Here is a 22,310-nt window from a genome sequence, read left to right as displayed (position 1 = left end):
GGGCAGGGACCGAACCCGCAACCTCATGGTTCCTAGTCGGATTCGTTAACCACTGAGCCACGACGGGAACTCTTCATTTATTTCTTAATGATTTTTATTTTTTCCCATGATAGTTGATTTACAGCATGCTGCTTTGCTAGCACACCAGGCACAGTCCCATCTAAGGATTTTGCTCTCTTTATACCTTCTGCTTGACGTGCTCTGCCCCCAGGTCCTCCCTTCACTTAAACCATACTATTATCCCCATTATTCTATCCCTTTCCCTGTTTTATTTTTCACCTCTGGGTGTGTGCGTGTTTCCAGACCACCTCCTGCCTGAGCCAATGTTTTAGTTGCTTAGTTAGTTCACCAGTTATTGATTTGCCCCCTAAAACATAACCTTCCTGAGAACAGGCACCCTCTACACCGTTGTAGCTCCAGTTCCTAGAACAGTGCCTGACACACAGGAAGGCCTCCGAAAAGGGGTTGCGTGAACGACTTGCCAGAGGCAAAGGGTGCAAGTAAACACAAATCCTGTAGGTTTCCACGGACACCTGCTTCGCCCGCGCGTTTCACCTCCTGGGAGCCAGGGACACCTCCCGGGGTTGAGGGGCTCTCGGTTTCTTTCGTCCTCCCGCCTAGTGGGGGAGTCAAGACTTAGCAGGCGGAGAGCCGGGCTGGAGCAGCGGACGGGCGTCCCTCTCTATGGTCTCACCCGCAGACCCCTCCTCCCTAGCGCCCCGCGAGCCTCTATGGTTCCTGCCCTTAGTCGGGAGGGGGCGCTGTGCGCAGGCGCGAGGTGACGCCGCGGCCGGGCCGGAAGGAGCGCTGCGGTGGGCTCGGCGGCGGCGCCCGGGCTGTCGCGGCAGCTCCTGCTGACTGGAAGCCGCGGCGACCGACCGAAGCCGCCGGGACCGCCTGGCGAGCCGGCGAGTTGAGCGGCGAGTAAGTGACCGCTGCAGGGCGCGCCAGCCCCTCGCCAGGCTCCGTGAGGCGAGTGGCGTCTCCGCCCGGCGCCTCCTCGAAGCCCGGGGGTGGGGGTGGCGGGTCGGCCGTGAGGGGCGGCGGGGGGCGCGGGCCCGAGCCGGCCCGGCGGCGGCCTGGACGCGAGCGAGCCGGGGGCCGCGCGGGACGCCCGCCGAGCGCAGAGCGGCCGGGCGACGGGGCCGGGGCCCCGTCGGGAGCGACAAAGGCGCGGGGGCCGGCGGACCCTCGGCGGCTCCCGCCACTTCGGGAAGTTTCGCGGGCCGGTCCGTCGGCCTGCTGCCCGACAGCGACCGCGCCGAGAGACCGAGTGTCCCCGGCGGCACCTCACGGGAGGCGGCGGCCGGGGAGGGGAGCGCGCGGGGGCGGGGGGGGGGCGACGCGCGGTGCCTTCGAACCCCGACCCGCAGTCCCGAGCCCCCCGGACGCCCCCTGGAGGGGCGTCTTCCAGAGAGAGCGGCCGCGGGCGCCCAGCCCTCCCCCGCGTGCACTGCCCAGGTGTCAACCCTCTGCGGCGCGGAGAACGCGAACCCGCCCGCTGTGCCCTCGCCAGGCCGATGTTCCCGCGTGGGATGTGGCCCGAAGGCGGTGGGGGACGATGATCTAAAACTTCGGGCCGCGTCAGTCTGGCGACCGGGCTCGCCGAGTGCCTGCGGGGCCCGGTGACGTTTGCAGGGCCGGGTTCCGAAGTAAACGAGCCGGGGGGGGGGGGGCTTGTAAATAACTCGGGTACGTCGTGCTGGGCGCCTCGGCGGGGCCGATGCCGGGTTTTTGTTTTGTTTTGGTTTTTTTTGCTGATGCAAGGAGAAGACGAGGCGTCCAGCTGGGAGAGGACCGGGAAGGCTCTAGTATGCTGGCCGGCGGGAAGACCGCTAAGTAATGGCTTTGCTGCTTTGTTTTTTTTGTATAAGTGATTTCTGGTGGCTGGGAGTGGTTGAGTTTGAGGAAATAGCCCGAGGCCAGGTTTTGGACTTCCCTGTAAACTGAAATAGAGGCTTTAGATTTTTGTCCCGAAGGCCAGCAGCAGTTAATAAAAGAGCAGCCTTGAAGCCCCTTTGGAAAAGTCTAATAAAGGAAATGGAGATGAGTCAGGGAGACCGCAAGTTTGTGAGCTGGAGAGATGAGAGAGCCTGTGTTTGCTAATTCTGATACCTACTGTTTAATAAGTGTTGACGGTATTCGCGGCTGTGGTGACATCTCTGCAGACCCTGTTCTAAGCATTTTCCATATATTAACTATTATATATTAGATTAGTATTTCCATATATTAACTCCTTGATTCCTCAATGACACAGGTTTTGTCATTATTCTGATTTTAAAGAGGAAGAAAATGAGGTGCTGAAAAAAAAGCCTTACCTAATCCCAAAGCTTGTCAGGGCAGAGCTGGGACTTGAACTCAGTTTGGCTCCAGAGTTGATGCTTCTAATTATCCTGCTGTATCTGTGAATGGGATTTATTCAGGAAGTTCTTCATTACTCTCTTGTGGAGTATTTATTTTTGCCAGGCAGTGTGCTGTGTCCTGGGGCTAGGGTCCTACCTTCTTGGAACTTGCTTTAGTAGAGGAGATAGATAGTAAATATAACTTCCTAAATAATTGTAGATTATTATACTGTGGTAAATACTTTTTAGGGGTGAAAGATGTGTGGACAGGCACTCTGGATAGTTGAGAAAGGCTTTCTGAAGAAGTGACATTAAAATAAGGAACTGAAGGATGAGTAGAGTTAATTTGATCCAAGAGAGGCAATGACAAGAGTCAAAAGTGGAAGAAGCAAGGCATGTTGGAGGGTTTGAGCCACGGTCTCTCACCATTCCGCAGCGGTGGGCCTAGCTGTGTCAGGAAGGCTGTGTTTCACAGGCCATGGTAAGGATTTTGGTCCTACCATGCTGAGATTTTTGGCTTAAAAAAACAAAACACAACTCAAGTGCTGTATGAAAATTCACCAGCAGGTGTAACCTGTAGACAGTATTGGGATAGAAGAGGTAGGGTGTTATGAGTTCACAGAAGATTCAGCTGTAAAAATGTCGTTGGAAACATTGATTTCTCCCCCTTGTGGGTGAGGAGATGCTTGCTTATCCATCTCAGTTTCTGAACACATTTTCAGTTGACACTTGAGGGAAAGTCTTAATGTTGCTCTTTCTTTCTTGTTCTTTCTTTAGCCTATCCTCTGAAATTTTTTAGTGATTTTGGTTTAAAACTTTTTGTATCGTAGAACGAGACTAACAGGATTTTTAGAGCTCTTTTAAAACGCTTATACTCCAGATTAATTGTTTGCATACTGTCTCTTAGGCAATATAATATCTGTTATGGATGCTTTTTTACCTTAGTTTTTTCATTTTGTCTATATATTGAAATTAACATGCAATGCATTTTCTTAATTCTGAACTTGTCAGCTTTCTTGTTCTTTCTTAATAGTATCACTGTCTTCTAGCTACCTGATCTCAACATCTAGGTCACCTTGACTCCTTGATTGCTCTTGCTCTGATGATCAATTACAAAAATCCATTGATTCTAACTCTATAGTAACTTACATATTTTTCCTCTCTCTGCTTACTGTTACCTCTAGTTCAGACTTCACTGACTCTTGTTTCCTGGGTTTCTTGCCACTGGATGTCTTTTCCAGTCTTACATATTGCAGCTAGGTTGCATTTCCTAAAAGACAACCCTCTGCATTGCTTCCCATTGTGTAGAAAATAAAATTAGAGCCCTGGTTCACTTACCTGTTAGCAAACAACCTCCAAACCTAGTGACTTAATGCAACAATTTTATATATTGGCAATTTTGTGAGTCAGGAAATTGGGGAGGGCTCACCTGGGCCTTCCCCTGCCCTTTTTTGGTTGCCTGGAGCATATGGAGTTCCCCGGGCCAGGGATCAGATCTGAGCCACAGTTGCACCCTACGCTGCAGCTGCAGCAACACTGGATCCTTTAACCCACTGTGCCGGGCCAGCAGTCAGACCTGTGTCTTGGTGCTGCAGAGATGCAGCCAACCCTGTTGTGCCACATTGGGAACTCCTCGCTTGGGCCATTCTTTTCCTCATCCACATGCTTTCAGCCAAGGTGTCTGGGACTGGAGGACATACTCAGAATGGCTTCTTTATTCATATGCCCTGTCTGAGACTGCTGGAAGGCTGTCCTTTCCCTCTCATGTAGTGTCAGGGCTTTCCATGTGGTCTGTCAGTCAGGGTAGTCATACTTTTTACTTGATGACTCTGGGCTTCAAGAGGCCTAGCTGGAATCACTAATCTTTTTCTCTCTTTCTCTCTCGCTCCTTTTTTTTTGGCCCCATTGTGGCATATAGAAGTTCCCAGGCCAGGCCAAGGGTTGAATTTGAGCCATAGCTTCCACCTATGCCACAGATGCAGCAACACAGGATCCTTTACCCACTTCTCCATGCTGGGGATCAAACAGGCGCCCCTGCAGGGACAACACCAGATTCCTAACCTGCTGCACCACAGCCAGAACTCTGGAAGCACTCTTCTCCTAAATCTAAGCCTCCTAAAACTAAGTTCTCATCATGGCTCAGCAGAAACGAACCCGACTAGGGTTCATGAGGATGTGAGTTCAATCCCTGGCCTTCATAACCCCAAAATCAGTGTTGCAGAAGTGATGTGCATATTTTTGGAGATTATTCTGGAAAGCAGGAATACCACAAAACCCCAGGACCATGCAGTGTTATGTTAGGAGCACGTGGGAAGAAAAGTGAAGTGACTTCAACAGAAGAATAAGAAAATGATTTGTTCAAGACAGACCCAGGGACCCTGGTCACAAAAAAGCAAAGATACAATTATGAAAGCCAAAAAATTGTGTGAGAGGACCATAGCTGATTCCCATCTTTTTCTGACTTCTTTGGTTTTCCAAATTTTCTACAATGGGTAATACTTTATAATGGAAGGAAGTCCTGATTAAACTGGACATTGTCACTTAAGCCATGCTCCTTGACTCTGGTTGTATATGGCTATAGTGAGCATCTCCAGTCTCTGACAGGGGAAGATGTTTTTGGAGCCATTCATTCAGCAGCTGTGAGACACTAGAAGTACAGTTATGAATAAGACATAGTCAGAGGCATGTGGATAAAATGAAATGTGAACTGTTTCTCGTCGTGTGTTGATTCATTCATACACGGAAGAGAAGAGGATAAAAAAAGATCAATAGGACAGTTGTGGGAGGTGGAAGAGAACAGACGAATTATCATCCAACTTTCTTAAATTTTTACAGTATTAACGTAAAATTCTCTGCCTACTGATGAAGTAATTAAATATATGCTAATTTAGGGGCCTAATTTAGAAACATTAACTGGTATATTTGACTAGAATATAGTCATAAATACATATATGATAACTTTTGTAATTAAACCCAAGGTAAGAATGAAACATTCCTTCTTGAGTGGCATTTCCTATTTCTGAACTCCACTTTGGTTTCTGATCAATAAGCGAAAACACATATATATAGCTTCTCCCTACCTCCAGAGGGAAAATGAAGTTTCTTATAGAAGGAAGTAAGAGTTTTACTGTGAGTAATTATAATGCTAGTGACAGGTAGCTTGAAGAGGAAACTAAAACTCCCCCCATGCAATTTGGCTCTTCACTATATTAGTAAACAACTGCTATTTCCATTTCACAGGTAATAATAATAGTTACAATGTGGCACTTGCTATGTGCCAGACACTATGCTTTATATATATTTACCTCAAATAATTAAAAAAAAAAACTGTATTCTCATTTTACAGATATAGGAATTAGGCCCAAGAGATTAGGAAATTTATGCATAGTTACTCATTCACTAATACTTGAGTAATGTGGTCGGAGTTCATTTGAAAGGACTGAATATCAGGGAGTTAAATAACCTTTACAGAGAAGCTAGTCAGGAGTAGAAATTCCATCATCAATACTCGTTTCTCACTGCACCTTGAGGGCACTGTACATGCCATTCATGAGAAATCTTCCTTTTATTGCATCACTAGTTGTCTGCTTAACTACACGCTTGACAGTCTAACTACAATAGTTGGAAAATGAATCGCATTTTCCTTTGATTTCCAGTGTAAAATTGAAGGAACCTAGTTGTTTAAAAAATAAAAATAAAAAAAGAAGAAGAAGAAAAGAAAAAAAAATATAAGAAACTTGTCTATTGGAATTAACTGTTCAGAATACTTTTAAAAATTGTATTTGAGGAGTTCCCATTGTGGCTCAGCAGGTTAAGAACTGACATAGTGTCTGTGAAGATGCGGGTTCAGTCCCTGGCCTTGCTCAGTGTGTTAAGGATCCAGTGTTGCCCCAAGCTGGGCTTGAATCTGGCTTTGCCATGGCTGTATTGTAGACCACAGCTGCAGCTCAGATTCGACCCCTAGCCTGGGAACTCTCATATGCCTCAGGTGCAGCCCTAAAAAGGAAAGAAAACAAAAAACAACTGTATTTGAAAGAAAAGTAAGTACTGACGATGCAATTGAAATTTGACACTAAAGCTCTTTCTTTCCTTTATACCGAGCTATTTATGAATAGCACCCTTATTATTTCAAGTGAGGTACCTAAACTTAGGCTTTATAATTTTTAAACATTGAGATACCTTTTTCCAGTTACAGATACCAACCAGAAAGTTCTGTTGTAAAACCTAAACTTGATATACAACTTTGTAGTCTTTTTTGAAAATTTATTATAGTTGATTTACGGAGTTCCCGTCATGGCGCAGTGGAAATGAACCCAACTAGGAGTCATGAAGTTTCAGGTTCCATCCCTGGCCTCACTCAGGGGGTTAAAGGATCCGGCATTGCTCTGAGCTGTGGTGTAGGCCAGCAGCTGTAGCTCCGATTCAACCCCTCGCCTGGGAACCTCCATATGCCATGGGTTTGGCCCTAGAAAAGACAAAAATACATACATACATACATACATACACAAATAAAGTATAGTTGATTTACAATGTTGTGTCAGTTTCTGCTGTAAAGCAGAGTAACCCAGGCATATGTATATATACATGCTTTTTTCTTGTATTATCTTCCATCATGTTCTGTCCCGTGAGATTGGATTTAGTTCCCTGTGCATAGGGTCTTGTTTCTTATCAGTCATAAATGTAATAGTTTGCATCTACTAATCCCAAACTTCCAGTCCATCCTACTCCTCTCACCTCCCCCTTGGCAGTCACAAGTCTGTTTTCTATATCTGTGAGTCTGTTTTATAGGTAGGTTCAATTCTGCCATATTTTAGATTCCACATATGATACAGTGTTTTATTTTTCTCTTTCTGGCTTACTTCGCTTAGTATGAGAATCTTTAGTTGCGTCCATGTTGCTGCAGATGGCTTTGTAGTCTCTTAAGTTGGAAAAAGGCTGGTGTTATTTGACTCTTTGTAGACATCATATCTTGAGAAGCCAGGGTCTGGGGCCTGCCTGCCCAGAAGCACATAATTTCTCCCAGGAAGTCAAAGAAAATTCAGAATTTCTTAGAAAAACCTTGAGTGGGTAGGGTTTTAAGACCCATTATATTGTATGTGACTGTAATGGCTTTTTTTTTCTTTTTTGCCATTTCTTGGGCCACTCCCACGGCATATGGAGGTTCCCAGGCTAGGGCTCGAATCAGAACTGTAGCCGCTGGCCTGTGCCAGAGCCACAGCAACTCGGGATCTGAGCCACGTCTGCGACCTACACCACAACTCATGGCAACGCCCGATCCTTAACCCACTGAGTGAGGCCAGGGATCGAACCCGAAACCTCATGGTTCCTCTTCGGATTCGTTAACCACTGAGCCACGACAGGAACTCTCTTTTTCTTTTTAGGGCTGCACCTGTGGCATATGAAAGTTCCCAGGCTAGGAGTCTGGGAACTGCAGCTGCTGCTGCTGGCCTACGCCACAGCCACAGCAACACTAGATCTGTGCCGCATCTGCAACCTGTGGCGAAGCTTGTGGCAACACTGCTCCTTAACCCACTGAGAGAGGCCAGGGATCAAAGCTGAAAACTCATGGACACTGGTTGGGTTCTTAACCTGCTGAGCCACAATGGGAACTCCTGTTTATGTTTCACTTACATGAACATACTGCAGCGTTTTGTCCATTCAACCATTATAAATGATGCAGTTTTTGGCTCCTAGGGATAATGCTGCTGTGAACATTCTCGTACATAGACCTGGTACGTATGAGCATGCATTTCTGTAATACAGATTTCTTGCAGTGGATTGTTAAGTCTTACAGGATTTATATTTTCCATTGTAACTGGTAAAGTATCAAGACTTACTTGTACAGTTGTGGTACCAGTTTCCTCTCCCACCAGTAGTGTATGAAAGTCCTCATTGCTCCAAATCCTCAACAACATTTGGTCATCAGTTTCAGGCTTTTAGCAATTCTATGGGCGGGGAATGGCTTGTGGAAGTTTTTTACCCTTTAAAAATTAAACAGTATATAAAACCACCTAAAACCTGTACGATTTAATGAGTTATAAGGTGCTTGTATGTGCCACTGATGTCAAGAAGATCATCCCCAAGCCCTCTCTATGTATGCTGTCCTCATCTAACTCATTCCTTCCTCCGTGAGATTAATCGTTAATTTGACTTCTGTCATTTTCTTTTATTTCTTTATGGTTTTATCACCCAAGTACATCACTGTATACTGTAATCTCACCCATTTAAAAATGTTGATAAATCTTTTAAATCTAAGGTTCCTCTTCCATTCCTTTTCTTTTTCCTTATCTGTTGTTGAACCTGAACCATTTGACCTATTAGTTCCCAGAGCCTAGGTAAGTTTTTGTCAGGCTTAAAAAAAATTATTCCCCCAATAGAGCCGTTTTAGACATTTTTCTAATTCTCGCCCATTGAATACTAAGGAATAAGATTTTGGGAGTATGACAAACCATTTTATATGTAAGATCTTTTTACCCCCTTGCCAAATTGCCCCCATTGTGAATACATGGTTTAGATTGGATACTTATGATGCAATTCAAAAATTTCCTTTTGTTTTTTTGTTTGTTTGTTTTCCTTTTTAGGGCCACACTATCGGCATGTGGAGGTTTCCAGGGTAGGGGTCGAATCAGAGCTACAGCTGCTGGCCTACACCACAGCCACAGCAGTATGGGATCTGAGCTGCATCTGCAACCTGCACCACAGCTCACGGCAACACCATATGCTTAACCAAAGATCAAGGCCAGGGATCAAACCTGCAACCTCATGGTTCCTAGTCAGATTTGGTTCCTCTGCACCATGACGGGATCTCCAAAAATTTCCTTTTTTATCTAGCCTTTATTCTAAAGATGAGGCTGTGTCCAGATCCACTTCAGTCTGACAGGGCTGTAGATGGTGTTCTTTCCTCAGAAGGTAGTTATGTCTTGCTCTCTCTCTGATGTTAGTGGCCAGTGATACTCAATGTCTAGGTCCAGTAATTATTGAGGATTGTGAAATAGTGATATTTTAATTGAATTTTTAAATTGGTACTAGAGTAATTTTATAAAGAAACCATTTCCTCATCTATTACTTGGTTTGCCAGTGGTATAGTTCATACAGGAAAGGCAAGAAAATGATTCTTTCGCCTTTATTTTAGCAATTTTACCTATTTATTTTGGGGGGGGAGTGCCCCATGACATATGGAGTTCCCGGGCCAGGGATCAGATCCTTTAACTCACTGTGCCTGGCCAGGACTCAAACCCACGTCCTAGTGCTCCAGAGGAGCCTCCAGTTCTGCTGTGTCAGAGCGGGAACTCCCAGTTTTACCAGTTTTAAAGATAATGTATTGGTTGACTATCAACCTCTGAAAATGATCTGTTTAAAAAATCATGAACACTTTCATTTATACAGTTTCTTAAAATATTTATACCAAATCACTTATTATCCTGGAGTTCAAAATGTCCCATCTTTGGCCAATGGAAGCCTCTTCGGGAATTTAATTTTTTTTTTTTTTTTAACCACACCTGTGGCCATGTTTAAGTCCCCAAGCCAGGTGATCGAACCTGCGCCACAGCAGTGACAACACTGGATCCTTAACCCACTGCACCACCGGGGAACTCCAGGAATTCTTTTGAGTTACTCTGACAGGATGTAAGTAGTCTTTGATAGCTTCCTTGATAGGTCGTATGACAGGATGTTCTAGGCTCATTTTGTACAACTCCTGCCCTAGACTTGCAATTAGTAATTTGTTCAAAAAGCCTTATCTCTTTTGATGGGAAAGAGTATTTCAAATAATCTAGGTAGTATGTATGTTCATTGCTACAAGCAGGTCATTGTTTTGAAACCTTTTTTTTTTCTTTTTGGACAGCTAATTTTATGATTCCATACTAATATTTATAATTCAAATTTAGGACATTTGGTTCTCTAAGGGTCTTACTGAACTGACTTCATTACTTCTGTATTATAATTTTTTCCTTTCACATTAGGAACTGTGGTTCTGAAGGACATAGGGATTGATTATGAATTGACTAGACTATGCTGTAACTTTACTCAACTCATTACCCCACAATGTCAAAATGAAAGTCTCGGAATGTCACCACCAAGGTGATTAAACAACTTAAAATTTTTTCAGGAGTTCCCATTGTGGCGCGGTAGTTAACGAATCCGACTAGGAATCATGAGGTTGCGGGTTCACTCCCTGCCCTTGCTCAGTGGGTTAAGTATCTGGTGTTGTCGAGAGCTGTGGTGTAGGTCGCAGATGCGGCATGGATCCTGCGTTGCTGTGGCTGTGGTGTAGGCTGGTGGCTACAGCTCCGATTCGACCCCTAGCCTGGAACCTCCATATGCCGCAGAAGTGGCCCAAGAAAGGGCAAAAAAAGACAAAAAAAAAAAAAAAAAAATTTTTTTTCATATGCTTCCCTTCTCCATAATTTTTGTAATTGTTCTATATCATTTAATCTTAGTTCTGATTTAATCTTAGTACTGCAAGTAATTATATATTTAACTTTAAAACATATTTAAATATATATAAATATATTTAAAACAAATATATATAATGTGCCTCAGAAAGCACAAATCCCAAAATAATCAATACGTATTCACTGAAAAGCACATAGGCCAATCTGAGAAAGCAGCTAACACCAGGAAGGGGCTTGCTCCATTCAGTAAGTGCAAGGAGGCCGCTGTAAGCTCTGAAAAAGATGTAGCAGTCTAGGACCCATGGGAAGCTTTGAAACTCAGCCACTCTGTGTCAGTGTCTCTCTAGTCATTTTGGTTCCCTGAAGCTTGTTTTTCTGTTGATCCTCAGGAAAATCGTGTAGAAAGTTTTACTATGTGAATAAATTTGTGCCCCTTTTCCTTAAAAATTTGTTTACTGGATATAAAATCTGTTTTTTTTTTAAGTATTTTATTTTACTTTCAAGTGTCATAAAGCATCACCGTAAAAGTCTGTTAATCTAATTTTTCTTTTATAAATTTCAAGCCCAGGTGCTTAAGGATTTTTTTCTTTAAAGTCCAGTAATTTTATTAGTACTATGACTTAGTAGTTGTCATTATGGGTTGCTTTCTTTAGGTATGTACTATGCTCTTTCAAAATGTAGCTTTAACGTTTTTATTTTAGGGAAGTTTTTTTCAATTAAAATTTTTAGCATCCTCTTCTCTTTCAATTTATTCAAGAGCTCCTACTGTGTTTTATGTGAAATTGTCTTTGTCTTAAATGTGTTCCTTTACCTCTTTATTTTTCTATTTAAAATTTTCAAAAAAAATTTTCCTCCTTTCACCTTTGAGTCTCCTAAAGCAGTATGTGTTATATTTATTCACATTTGTGTTCCTTCTAATTTAGTCTTCATTCCTAAAATATTTTTTTCCTTTATCTGTTTCTTTCCCGAGACATGTGACTTCATTTCTGAGTTTTTCTAGTTGTAATTTATGACGTTATTTTATTTCTTCTATTATTTTCTTAGTGTTCTTTAGGTTATAATATCTTTCCAGCATGTTGTCATTTGTAGGGATGTTTTGCTTCTTGTTTTTCTTATAACTTTATATGAAATTTGTTACCAGTTCTTTTCTTTGCTAATTTATAGTGAAATTAGCTTTCTTGGAGAAGGAGGTGTAGATTAGGATAACTTTTTCTTTTTCTTTTTTTTTCCTTTTGAGGCCAGAACCTGAGGCATATGGAAGTTTCCAGACGAGGAGTCTAATTGGAGCTGCAGCTGCTGGCCACACCACAGCAACACAGGATCTGAGCCATGTCTGTGATCGGTACCACTGATCATGGCAATGACAGATCCTTAATCCACTTAGCGAGGCTGGGGATCCAACCTGAGTCCTCATGGACCCTAGTTCACAATGGGAACTCCTAGGATAACTTTTTGTAGTTTCACAGAATTCCCTCTTCACGTAGTATTCAAAACATGGCAGCTTGCTTTTTGAGATTTCCCCCTGATTCTGTTCTCTCTTTTTATCTAGACCTTCCTTTTCTTTCTTTTGTCTCTATCTTAGTCAGTTTAACTGTTCCCACCATTTTCTTCCTGAAGGCTGTGTCCTTCAGGCAAGCCCTGGTTGATGAGTTTCAAAGCTTCCCATGGGTCCTAGACTGCTACATCTTTTTCAGAGCTTACAGCGGCCTCCTTGCACTTACTGAATGGAGCAAGCCCCTTCCTGGTGTTAGCTGCTTTCTCAGATTGGCCTATGTGCTTTTCAGTGAATATGTATTGATTATTTTGGGATTTGTGCTTTCTGAGGCACACATGATACTTAAAAAATTGTGTGGCTCCTAGTGGTTTGTCCTCACCTGCTTGCATTTTGGAGTTTGTGGAGATTTCTTCTCAGTTGGTGTTTTTGGTCTTTTTGTAACTTGGAATTTTTATAACGGTGGAATTTCTTTCTGTTTTTATATGAGAATTTGGGGAGATTTAAAGGCTATGGTACTGCCATTACTGCCATCTTCCCAAAATTTCCTTGTGGTTTTAGTTTGCATTTCTTTGATGTCTCATTATGTTGGGCACTTTTTCAATTGTTTATTGGCATTTTGGATTTCCTCAAGGTATTCAACACGGTGAATTATAATCTTTTAGCCCATTTTTCCTTTAAGTTGTCTTATTCTTTGTTTTATTCTTTCCAGTTAACATAAGAGTTCTGTATATTTTCTGGATATTTGGGGGAGGTGTTGTTGGGGTTTTTTTTTTTTTTTTTTTGCTTTTTAGGGCCACACACCCACAGCATATGGAGGTTCCCAGGCTAGGGGTCCAATCGGAGCTACAGCTGCTGGCCTGTGTCACAGCAACAGAGGATCAGAACCTCGTCTGCGACCTACACCACAGCTCACAGCAATGCCAGATCCTTAACCCACTGAGAGAGGCCAGGGATCAAACCCCAAACCTCATGGTTCCTAGTCAGATTTGTTTCTGCTGCACCACAACGGGAATTTCTGGATATTTGTATTATAAATTTCTTTTCCCAGTGACTTGCCTTTTCACTCTTAATCATTTCTTTGGTGAACAGAAGTTTTTTACTTTAGTATAGCACTTTTTATGTCCTATTTTTGATGTTTGAGATGTCTTTCTCAGCTCCAGTTTGTAAAGGCATTTTCTTACGTTATCTTGTAGAAATAGTATTTTACCTTACCATTTAAATCAAGAGTTCACCTAAAATTGTTTTTGTCTAGGGCATGAAGAGAGGTCTAGTTCTTTGATCTTCCCTTCCTTCCCAAAATAGAGCTTTCCAGTATGGTGTCATATAGTTTAAAAATCGTTTTTCTAGAGTTCCCGTCGTGGCGCAGTGGTTAACGAATCCGACTAGGAACCATGAGGTTGCGGCTTCGGTCCCTGCCCTTGCTCAGTGGGTTAACGATCCGGCGTTACCGTGAGCTGTGGGGTAGGTTGCAGACGCGGTTCGGATCCCGCGTTGCTGTGGCTCTGGCGTAGGCCGGTGGCTACAGCTCCGATTCAACTCCTAGCCTGGGAACCTCCATGTGCCGCGGGAGCGGCCCAAGAAATAGCAACAATAACAACAACAACAAAAAGACAAAAGACAAAAAAAAAAAAAATCGTTTTTCTCCTGCTCTGCAGTGCTGCTTTTGTCATAAATCAAATATCCATATATGAATGAATCTGTTTCTGGACTCTGTTCCATTGGTCTATTTTTTTCTTCTTTTGCCAGTACCACATTGTCTTCATTATTGTAGCTTTATAATAATAAGACTTAATATCTGATAATATAATCCTCCATCTTTTGTTTTTGTTTATGAATGCTTTGTTTCTTGGTTCTTTGCATTTTCTTTTAAATTTTGGAGTTATCTAGTACATAGCCATTTTTAAAATCTGATTAAGGCTGTATTAAATTTGTACATAAATTTGGTAAGAAGTGACGTCTTTACAGAATTGAGCTTTCCAACCCATGAATCTCCACTTATTTACTCTTCTTTAATTTTTTTGTGATGTTTTATAGTTTTCTTTGTAGAGGTCTTGCACATCTTTCATGAATTTATTCCTTGTTATTTGATTGTTTTCGATGCTACTCTTTTCTGATCATTTCATATTAATAGAGTGTTCATTTTTTGTATACTTGCCTTGTATTCAGAGACTTTGTTATTCATTCATTCACGTATTCATTCCAGTGGAGTCTCTGTATACATTACATTGACATGTACAAATATACATAATTTTGTCCTCCTGTAATCTTTCAGTGTTTTGTTTTATCTTTCATTGACAATCTGTCTGGAATTGATGTTTATGTGTAGTATAAGCAGTAGATCAAGACGTCTTCCTGTATAGATATCCATTTTGCCCAGCAAGGTTTATTGAAAAGGCCATTCTTCCTACTGCATTTCTTTAGCATCTTGGTTTTTATGTGGGTGACCAAATGTATGTGGGTCTTTTTTCAAGCCCTCTATTCTGTTTTTATTTTTATTTTATTTATTTACTTATTTTTTTAGGGCCACACCTGCCTCGTATGGAAGTTCCCATGCTAGGGGTCAAACTGGAGCCATAGCTGCAGACCACAGCCACAGCAATGCCAGATCCATAAGCCACTGAGCGAGGCCAAGGATTGAACCTACATCCTCATAGATACTGGTCGGGTTCTTAACCTTCTGAGCCTCAATAGAAACTCCTTTAGTAATGTTCTTCTCAGGTTTTAGTATCAAAGTTATGCTAGCCTAATAAAATGATTTAAGAAATAATGGTTTTTGTTTTTTGGGTTTTTTTTTTTTGGTCTTTTTGCGATTTCTTGGGCTGTTCCCATGGCATGTGAAGGTTTCCAGGCTAGGGGTCTAATTGGAGCTGTAGCCACCGGCCTACACCACAGTCACAGCAGCGGGGGATCCGAGCCGCGTCTGCAACCTACACCACAGCTCATAGCAACACCGGATCCTTAACCCACTGAGCAAGGCCAGGGATCGAACCCGCAGCCTCATGGTTCCTAGTCAGATTCATTAACCACTGAGCCATGAGGGGAACTCTTTTTTCTTTTCTTTAAATTTTTGTAATACTAGTTAGATTTCTTCCTCAGATGTTTAGGAGACTTTACTGGGGAAGCTTTCTGGGCTTGCTGGATTCTTTGTGGGAAGGTTATTAATTACTTATTTGGTGTCTTGATTTGGTAGAGAACTATTCAGATTTAATTTTTCTGTTCACTTGTGGTAAATGGTGTCTCAAGGAGTTTATTTCACTTAGAATTTCAAATTAAGTAGTACAAAGTTATTCATAATCTTTATATTTTGGACTTTGTAGTGATGTCTTTTACATTTCCAATGGTAGTAATTTGTGTTTTCGCCGTTTTTTTCTTAATCATTCTTGATAGTCTTATCAATCATATTAATCTTTTTATAGAACTTTTTGCTTTTTAAAAAAAATAAACTATTGGATTATAGCTGACAGAAACTTTTGCTTTGATTTTTTCTCAGTTTTATGTTTAAAATCTGTTTTGTTGATTTCTACTCTTATGAATTTCTTCTACCTTTTCTGGGTTTAATTTACTGCTCTTTTTCTGTCTTCTTGAGAGCAAAGCTTAAATCAGTGATTTTTTTTCAGTCATTTTTTTCTCCTCTAAGATGTGCATTTGAACCTGTAAATTATCCTGTAAGCACTACTTTAACTTCATCCCACAAATTTTGATGTGTTTCGTTTTCCTTATCTTTCAGTACAGTCAAAATAGTGTCTCATTTCTTTTTTAACCCCTGGGTTGTTTAGTTTGCCTAATTTCCAATATTTAGAAATTTCCTAGTTATCTTTCTTTTACTGACTTTTGTCATGTAATAATTACTGTATGATTCCAAGCCCAGCAAATTTGTTGAGGCCAGCGTTGTTGTTCAGCATGTAGTCCATTTTGTAAATGTTCTGGTGCATTTGAAAAGAAGGTGTTTTCTGTAGTTGTTGGGTGGAGTGACCTATAAATGTCAAGTCACCTGTCTGATAATGCTCTTCAACCCTTTTGTCCAGCTGTGGATGTGAAATTGTCTTATTTCTCTAAGGTCTCTCAACTGAAGAGGTATCTATTTTGAAACTATATTATTAAGTTCATACAAATTTAGCAGTGTTGTATCTTTTGTGAGTTGGCCCTCTTACCTGGATGAAATCTCCCTTGTCTGTAATGATACTTTTTTTGGTAATGTCTCTTTTGTCTGATATTAGTATATTCATAGAGTTTTTTATTGGTTGTGTTGTATGGGTTGGAGGGGCATAAAGTAGTTGAAAAGAGAATTTCAACAGATAGAATTTGTTTTTGTTTTTGTGTGTCTTTGGCATGCAGACGTTCCTGGGCCAGGGATTGAACCCAAACTACAGCAGTGACAGTGGGCCACAACAATGACAAAGCCTAATCCTTAACTACTGGGCCACCGAGGAACTCTGGTTAATTAGAACCTTTTTGTTTGTTTGGCTGTGCCTGCAACATGTGGAAGTTTCTGGGCCAGGGATCAGGTCCAAGCTGCAGCAGGGACCTATACCACAGTTGTAGGAATACTGGATCCTTTAACCACTGCACTGGGCCTGGGATCAAACCTCACCTCCACAGTGATCCAAGCCACTGCAGTCAAATTCACTTCCACATAAGTGATATTATACAGTATTTGTATAATTTGTCATTCTCTATCTTATTTCATTTAGCACAATGCTCTCCAAATCCATCCATGTTGCTGCAGATGGCAAAATTTCATTCTTTTTTTGGTTGAACAATATGCTGTTGTGTGTGTGTATATGTATATATTACATTTTCTTTATCCATTCATCTGCTGATAGACACTTAGGTTGCTCCCATATCTTGGCAGTTATAATTATTTATAAATAATGCTGCCATGAACATTGGGAATCCATGTATCTTTTCAAATTAGTGTTTTTGTTTTTGTCAGATAAATATCCAGGAGTGGAATTGCTGGGTCATATGGTAGTTCTATTTTTAGTTTTTTAAGAAACCTCCATCTGTTTCCCACAGTGGCTGTGCCAATTTATATTCTCACCAATCATGTATGAGATTTCCATTTTTTTTCCCATCCTCTCTAACATTTGCTATTTCTTCTCTTTCTTTATTTCTTTCTTTTTTTTTTTTTTTTGGCCACTCCATGGCATATGGAATTCCTGGGCCGGGGGTCAGATCCCTGCAACCCACACCACTGCGGCAACACCAACCAGATCCTTAACCCACTGTGCTAGGCCAGGGATTGAATCCATGTTCCATTGCTGTAGAGACACTGCTGATCCTGATCCTGTTGCAGCACAGTGAGGAGAGCTCCTATTTCTTTCCTTTGCCTTATTTTTTTTTTTTGCTTTTTAGTGTCACACTCATGGCATATGGAAGTTCCCAGATTAGGGGTCAAATTGGAGCTATAGCTGCCAGCCTCTGCCACAGCCACAGCAACGCAGGATCCAAGCCACATCTGCAACCTACACCATAGCTCATGGCATTGCCGGATCCCTGACCCACTGAGTGAGGCCAGGGGTCAAACCCGCATCATCATGGATTCTAGTCAGATTCATTTCTGCTGCTCCACAACAGGAACTCCTAGGGAATTCCTATTTCTGTTCTTTTTTTTTTTTTTTTTTTTAATTTTTATTTTTTCCATTATAGCTGGTTTACAGTCTTCTGTCAACTTTCTCCTGTATAGCAAAGTTGACCTGGTCACACATACACATGTATATTCTTTATTTCGCATTATCATTCTCCCTCATAAGTGACTAGATATAGTTCCCAGTGCTATACAGCAGGATCTCATTGCTTATCCATTCCAAAGGCAATAGTTTGCATCTATTAACCCCAAATTCCCAGTCCATCCCACTCCTTCCCCTTCCCCCTTGGCAACCACAAGTCTTTTCTCCAAGTCCATGATTTTCTTTTCTGTGGAAAGGTTCATTTGTGCTGTATATTAGATTCCAGATATAAGTGATATCATACGGTATTTGTCTTTCTCTTTCGAACTTACTTCACTTAGTGTGAGAGTCTCTAGTGTCATCCTTGTTGCTGCAAATGGTATTATTTTGTTCTTTTTTATGGCTGAGTAGTTGTGTATATATACCACATCCTAATCCGTTCATCTGTTGATGGACAGTTAGGTTGTTTCCCTATCTTGGCTATTGTGAATAGTGCTGCAATGAACATACAGGTGCATGTGGCTTTTTCAAGGAAAGTTTTGTCCAGATATATGCCCAAGAGTGGGATTGCTGGGTCAAACTATTTTTAGTTTTCTAAGGTACCTCCATACTATTTCTGTTCTTGTTGGTGATAGCTGTTGACAGGTGTGAGTTTATAATCACATTCTGATTTTGATTTGCATTTCCCTAGTGATTAGCAATGTTGAACATCCTTTCATATGCCTTTTGGCCATCTGCATTTCCTCAGATAACTAAAAAAATACAGTTATCTGAAATCAAGAATTTATTAAATGAGTTAATTTTTTTTCCTTGTCTTTTTAGGGCTGCACATGAGGCATATGGAAGTTCCCAGGTGAAGGATCGAATCCGAGCTGCAGCTGCCAACCTACGCCATAGTCACAGCAGTGCGAGATCCAAGCCACATCTTCGACCACCACCACAGCTCACGGTAATGCCAGATCCTTATCCCACTGAGCAAGGCCAGAGTTTGAATCCACATCCTCATGGATACTACTGAGCCAGAATGGGAACTTCCAAGTTGTTAATGTTTGCTACATTGCGTTCCACCCTTTTACTTTAAGTTTTATTGACATATAATTAATTTATAAGGTTGTGATAATTTCTTTCTTTTTTTTTTTTTTTTTTGTCTTTTTACCTTTTCTTGAGCCGCTCCCGCGGCATATGGAGGTTCCCAGGCTAGGGGTCTAATTGGAGCTGCAGCCGCCAGCCTACGCCAGAGCCACAGCAACGCAGGATCCGAGCCGCGTCTGCAACCTACACCACAGCTCACAGCAACGCCGGATCGTTAACCCACTGAGCAAGGCCAGGGATCGAACCCGAAACCTCATGGTTCCTAGTCGGATTTGTTAACCACTGCATCGCAACAGGAACTCCAAGGTTGTGATAATTTCTGCTGTACAACAGAGTGACCCAGTCATACATATATACACATCCATTCTCTCTCAGATTCCTTTCCCACATAAATTTTCACACAATACTGGATAGAGTTCTCTGTGCTACTCAGCAGATCCCCGTTGACTAATTATTCCATATGCCTTGGTGTGCATATGCCAGTCCCACCCCCAGTCCATCTCTTCGTCTCCCCTCCATCCTTTTACTTTAAATCTTTCAGTTTTTGGAGTTCCCTTATGGCTCATAGGGTTAAGGATCCGGCATTGTCACAATTGCAGCTCAGGTCGCTGCTATGGTTTGGGTTTGGTCCCTGGCTTGGGAACTCCTGCATGCTGTAGGCCCAGCCAAAAAACAAAAACAAATCTTTCAGTTTTCTTACACTTGGAGTGTTTGTCTTGTGAAACAACACTTAGTTGGGTTTGGTTTATCCATCCTGATAATCTTTTTCTTTTAATCATAGTTACTACATAGTATAACTTCTGATATAATTGAATTTTTTTAGAAGTTGTATAGCATGATGACTTGACTCACATACATTGTGAAATGATACCACACAATAAGTTTAGTTAGCCATCATCTCATATAGATACCAAAAAAAAAAAAGGAAAAAAATTTTTTTCCTTGTGGTGAAAACTTTTAGGATTTACTCTCTTAGCAGTTTTCGCATATACCATCCAGCAACCTCAGTTCTGTTCATTACATCCCTAGCACTTCTTTAATTTATAACTGGAAGTTTTTTTGGCTGCACCCCACTGCATGTGGAAGTTCCCAGGCCAGGGATGGAAATGGTGCCACAGCAGTGACTGGAACCACAGTAGTGACAGTGCTGAATCCTTAACCCGCTGAGCTACTAGGGAACTCTCTTTTTTTGTTTTTCTTTTTTTGTCCTGAAAGTTTTACCATTTGACCACCTTCCTCCAGTTCTCCCACCTCTTATAACCACAAATCTGATCTTTTTTCTTTGAGTTTGTTCTTTTGTAGTTTTGGGGTTTTTGTTTGTTTTGAGATTCCCTGTGTAATTGAGATCATGCAGAATTTGGCTTTCTCTCTTCCACTTTTTTTGCTTAATGTAATGCCTTCAAGGTCCATTCATGTTGTCACAAGATGGCAAGATTTTCTTCTTTTTTTGTAGCTGAATAGTTCCCTTTTTCAACATCCTGCTATCATTGTCTACTAGCCTTTTTTATTTTTTTTTCTTTTTGTCTTTTTGCATTTTTCTAGAGCCGCACCCATGGCATATGGAGGTTCCCAGGCTAGGGGTCTAATTGGAGCTCACGTCCAGAACCCTAATCCACTAAGCAAGGGCAGGGATCGAACCCGCAACCTCATGGTTTCTAGTCGGATTCGTTAACCACTGAGCCACGATGGGAACTCCGAGCATTTCTTAATATACCTAATTGATGATTTGAATATCTTATTTGGAAAAATGTCTGTTTAGATTCTTTGTCCATTTTTAATTGTATTATTTGGAGGTTTTGCTATTGAGTTAAGTTATTTATATATTTTGGATTTTAATGCTTTTAGGGGTTATGTGCAAATATTTTGTTTCATCCCATAGGTTGCCGTAATTGGGGTTTTATTTATTTTTCTTTCTTTTTTATTTTTATGGTCACACCTAATTTTAGTTTTTTCTCCTGTATAATTTTACTTTTTAAATATATGTCCCATCTGTTCTTTGATCTTTTATTCTTCTTTTGTGTGTTCTTTTGCAGTAACTTTTTTGAAATTCCGTTTTGCCTCTTCTCTTAGCTTCATAGTTAACCATTCTTCAGGTTTTCTTTTTAGTAGTGTTTTCTCTATAAGCTTAAAATGCTGCCTTGCCTAGGTATGTGGGAAGAGTTTCGAAACTGTCTCATTGTTAATGTTCTTTTTTCCTTCTTTTTTCGACCCTTTGGAACAGAGAGCCGCCATGTTTAGATGTTAGCAAGCACATGTGTTCCTGTCTGCTTTTGAAAATGGCAGAGGGAAACAACAGTGAAGAAGTAATTCACTTGAACAGCTTCCACTGCCACCGGGGACAAGGTAAGTACTCTCCTTTTCCCCCTTTCATCATTATTTATTCCCCTTCCTGTCCCAGTTTTATCATCACTATTATATCTTTTTTGAAATCAGTCTATCTTGTACCATGTGGAACCCAGAGAGACGTTTCATTTTTAGACCTCAGAACATCAGGTTTAAGTGGACTCATCAGACTAGAATTTTGTGTCAAATTGTCACCTGCTGGAATGGTGGAGTTTAAGATTCTTCCATCACAGGTAGATTAATAAGCTGTTAATTAGCAAACTAAAAAGAGCTGTGAATGTTAAGTGATTGAATCTGAATAGGTAAGAGAATGGGAACAGTGGTGGTTGTCAGGTTTTGTGTTTGTTTTTTTTTTAAATATGGCCACACCTGTGGCATATGAAAGTTCCTAGGCTAGGGGTCTAATGGGAGCCTCAGTCGTAGGCCTACACTACAGCCACGGCAATACCAGATCCCAGTCACATCTGTGACCTACACCACAGCTTATGGCAACACCAGATCCTTAAGCCACTGAGTGAGGCCAGGGATAGAACCCCCATCCTCATAGACACTGTGTCGGGTTCTTAAGCCACTGAGCTGCAATGGGAACTCTAGTTCTGTTTTTGAAGGAATAGTGACTGCAAATGAGCACTCCACCAGACCTCTGTGTCTTGAAAGTGTTAAAGGTCCTGGACCCTCATATAATGCTTAACTTCTTTTTTGCCAGAAGATTCTGGTTTGGCCTTACAGGGAATCTTAGGACATGTATTCTTTTGCTTTATAGTGTTTAAAATTGGGGGAGGAGTTCCCATTGTGACTCAGCAGTAACGAACCCAGCTAGTATCCATGAGTACGCAGGTTTCGTCCCTGACCTCACTTGCGGTTAAGGATCCTGTGTTGTCGTGAGCTGTGGTGTAGGTCACAGACGCAGCTTGGATCCTGCGTTGCTGTGGCGTAAGCCAGCAGCTGCGGCTCTGATTCAGCCCCTAGCCTGGGA

General features: G+C 41.7%; 1 protein-coding gene across 3 annotated transcripts in view; it reads left to right on the top strand.

Annotated features, from left to right (window-relative positions):
- RNF216 (ring finger protein 216) overlaps positions 733-22,310 on the top strand; it is a 171,012-nt gene continuing 149,434 nt past the window's right edge. Inside the window, exons 1-2 of one of the 3 annotated variants that reach the window (XM_021086051.1) lie at positions 733-924; positions 21,213-21,334. In XM_021086051.1, the coding sequence (XP_020941710.1) occupies positions 21,244-21,334 (91 nt within the window). In that variant the 5' untranslated portion in view covers positions 733-924; positions 21,213-21,243. Of the gene's footprint in view, positions 925-1,684; positions 1,840-21,212; positions 21,335-22,310 lie in introns of those variants that run through there. The other 2 variants (XM_021086050.1, XM_021086049.1) reach the window with 2 other exon arrangements.

The sequence above is a fragment of the Sus scrofa genome, chromosome 3, assembly GCF_000003025.6.
Source record: "Sus scrofa isolate TJ Tabasco breed Duroc chromosome 3, Sscrofa11.1, whole genome shotgun sequence".
Classification (NCBI taxonomy): domain Eukaryota; kingdom Metazoa; phylum Chordata; class Mammalia; order Artiodactyla; family Suidae; genus Sus; species Sus scrofa.
This window is presented reverse-complemented; position numbering and strand designations above follow the sequence as displayed.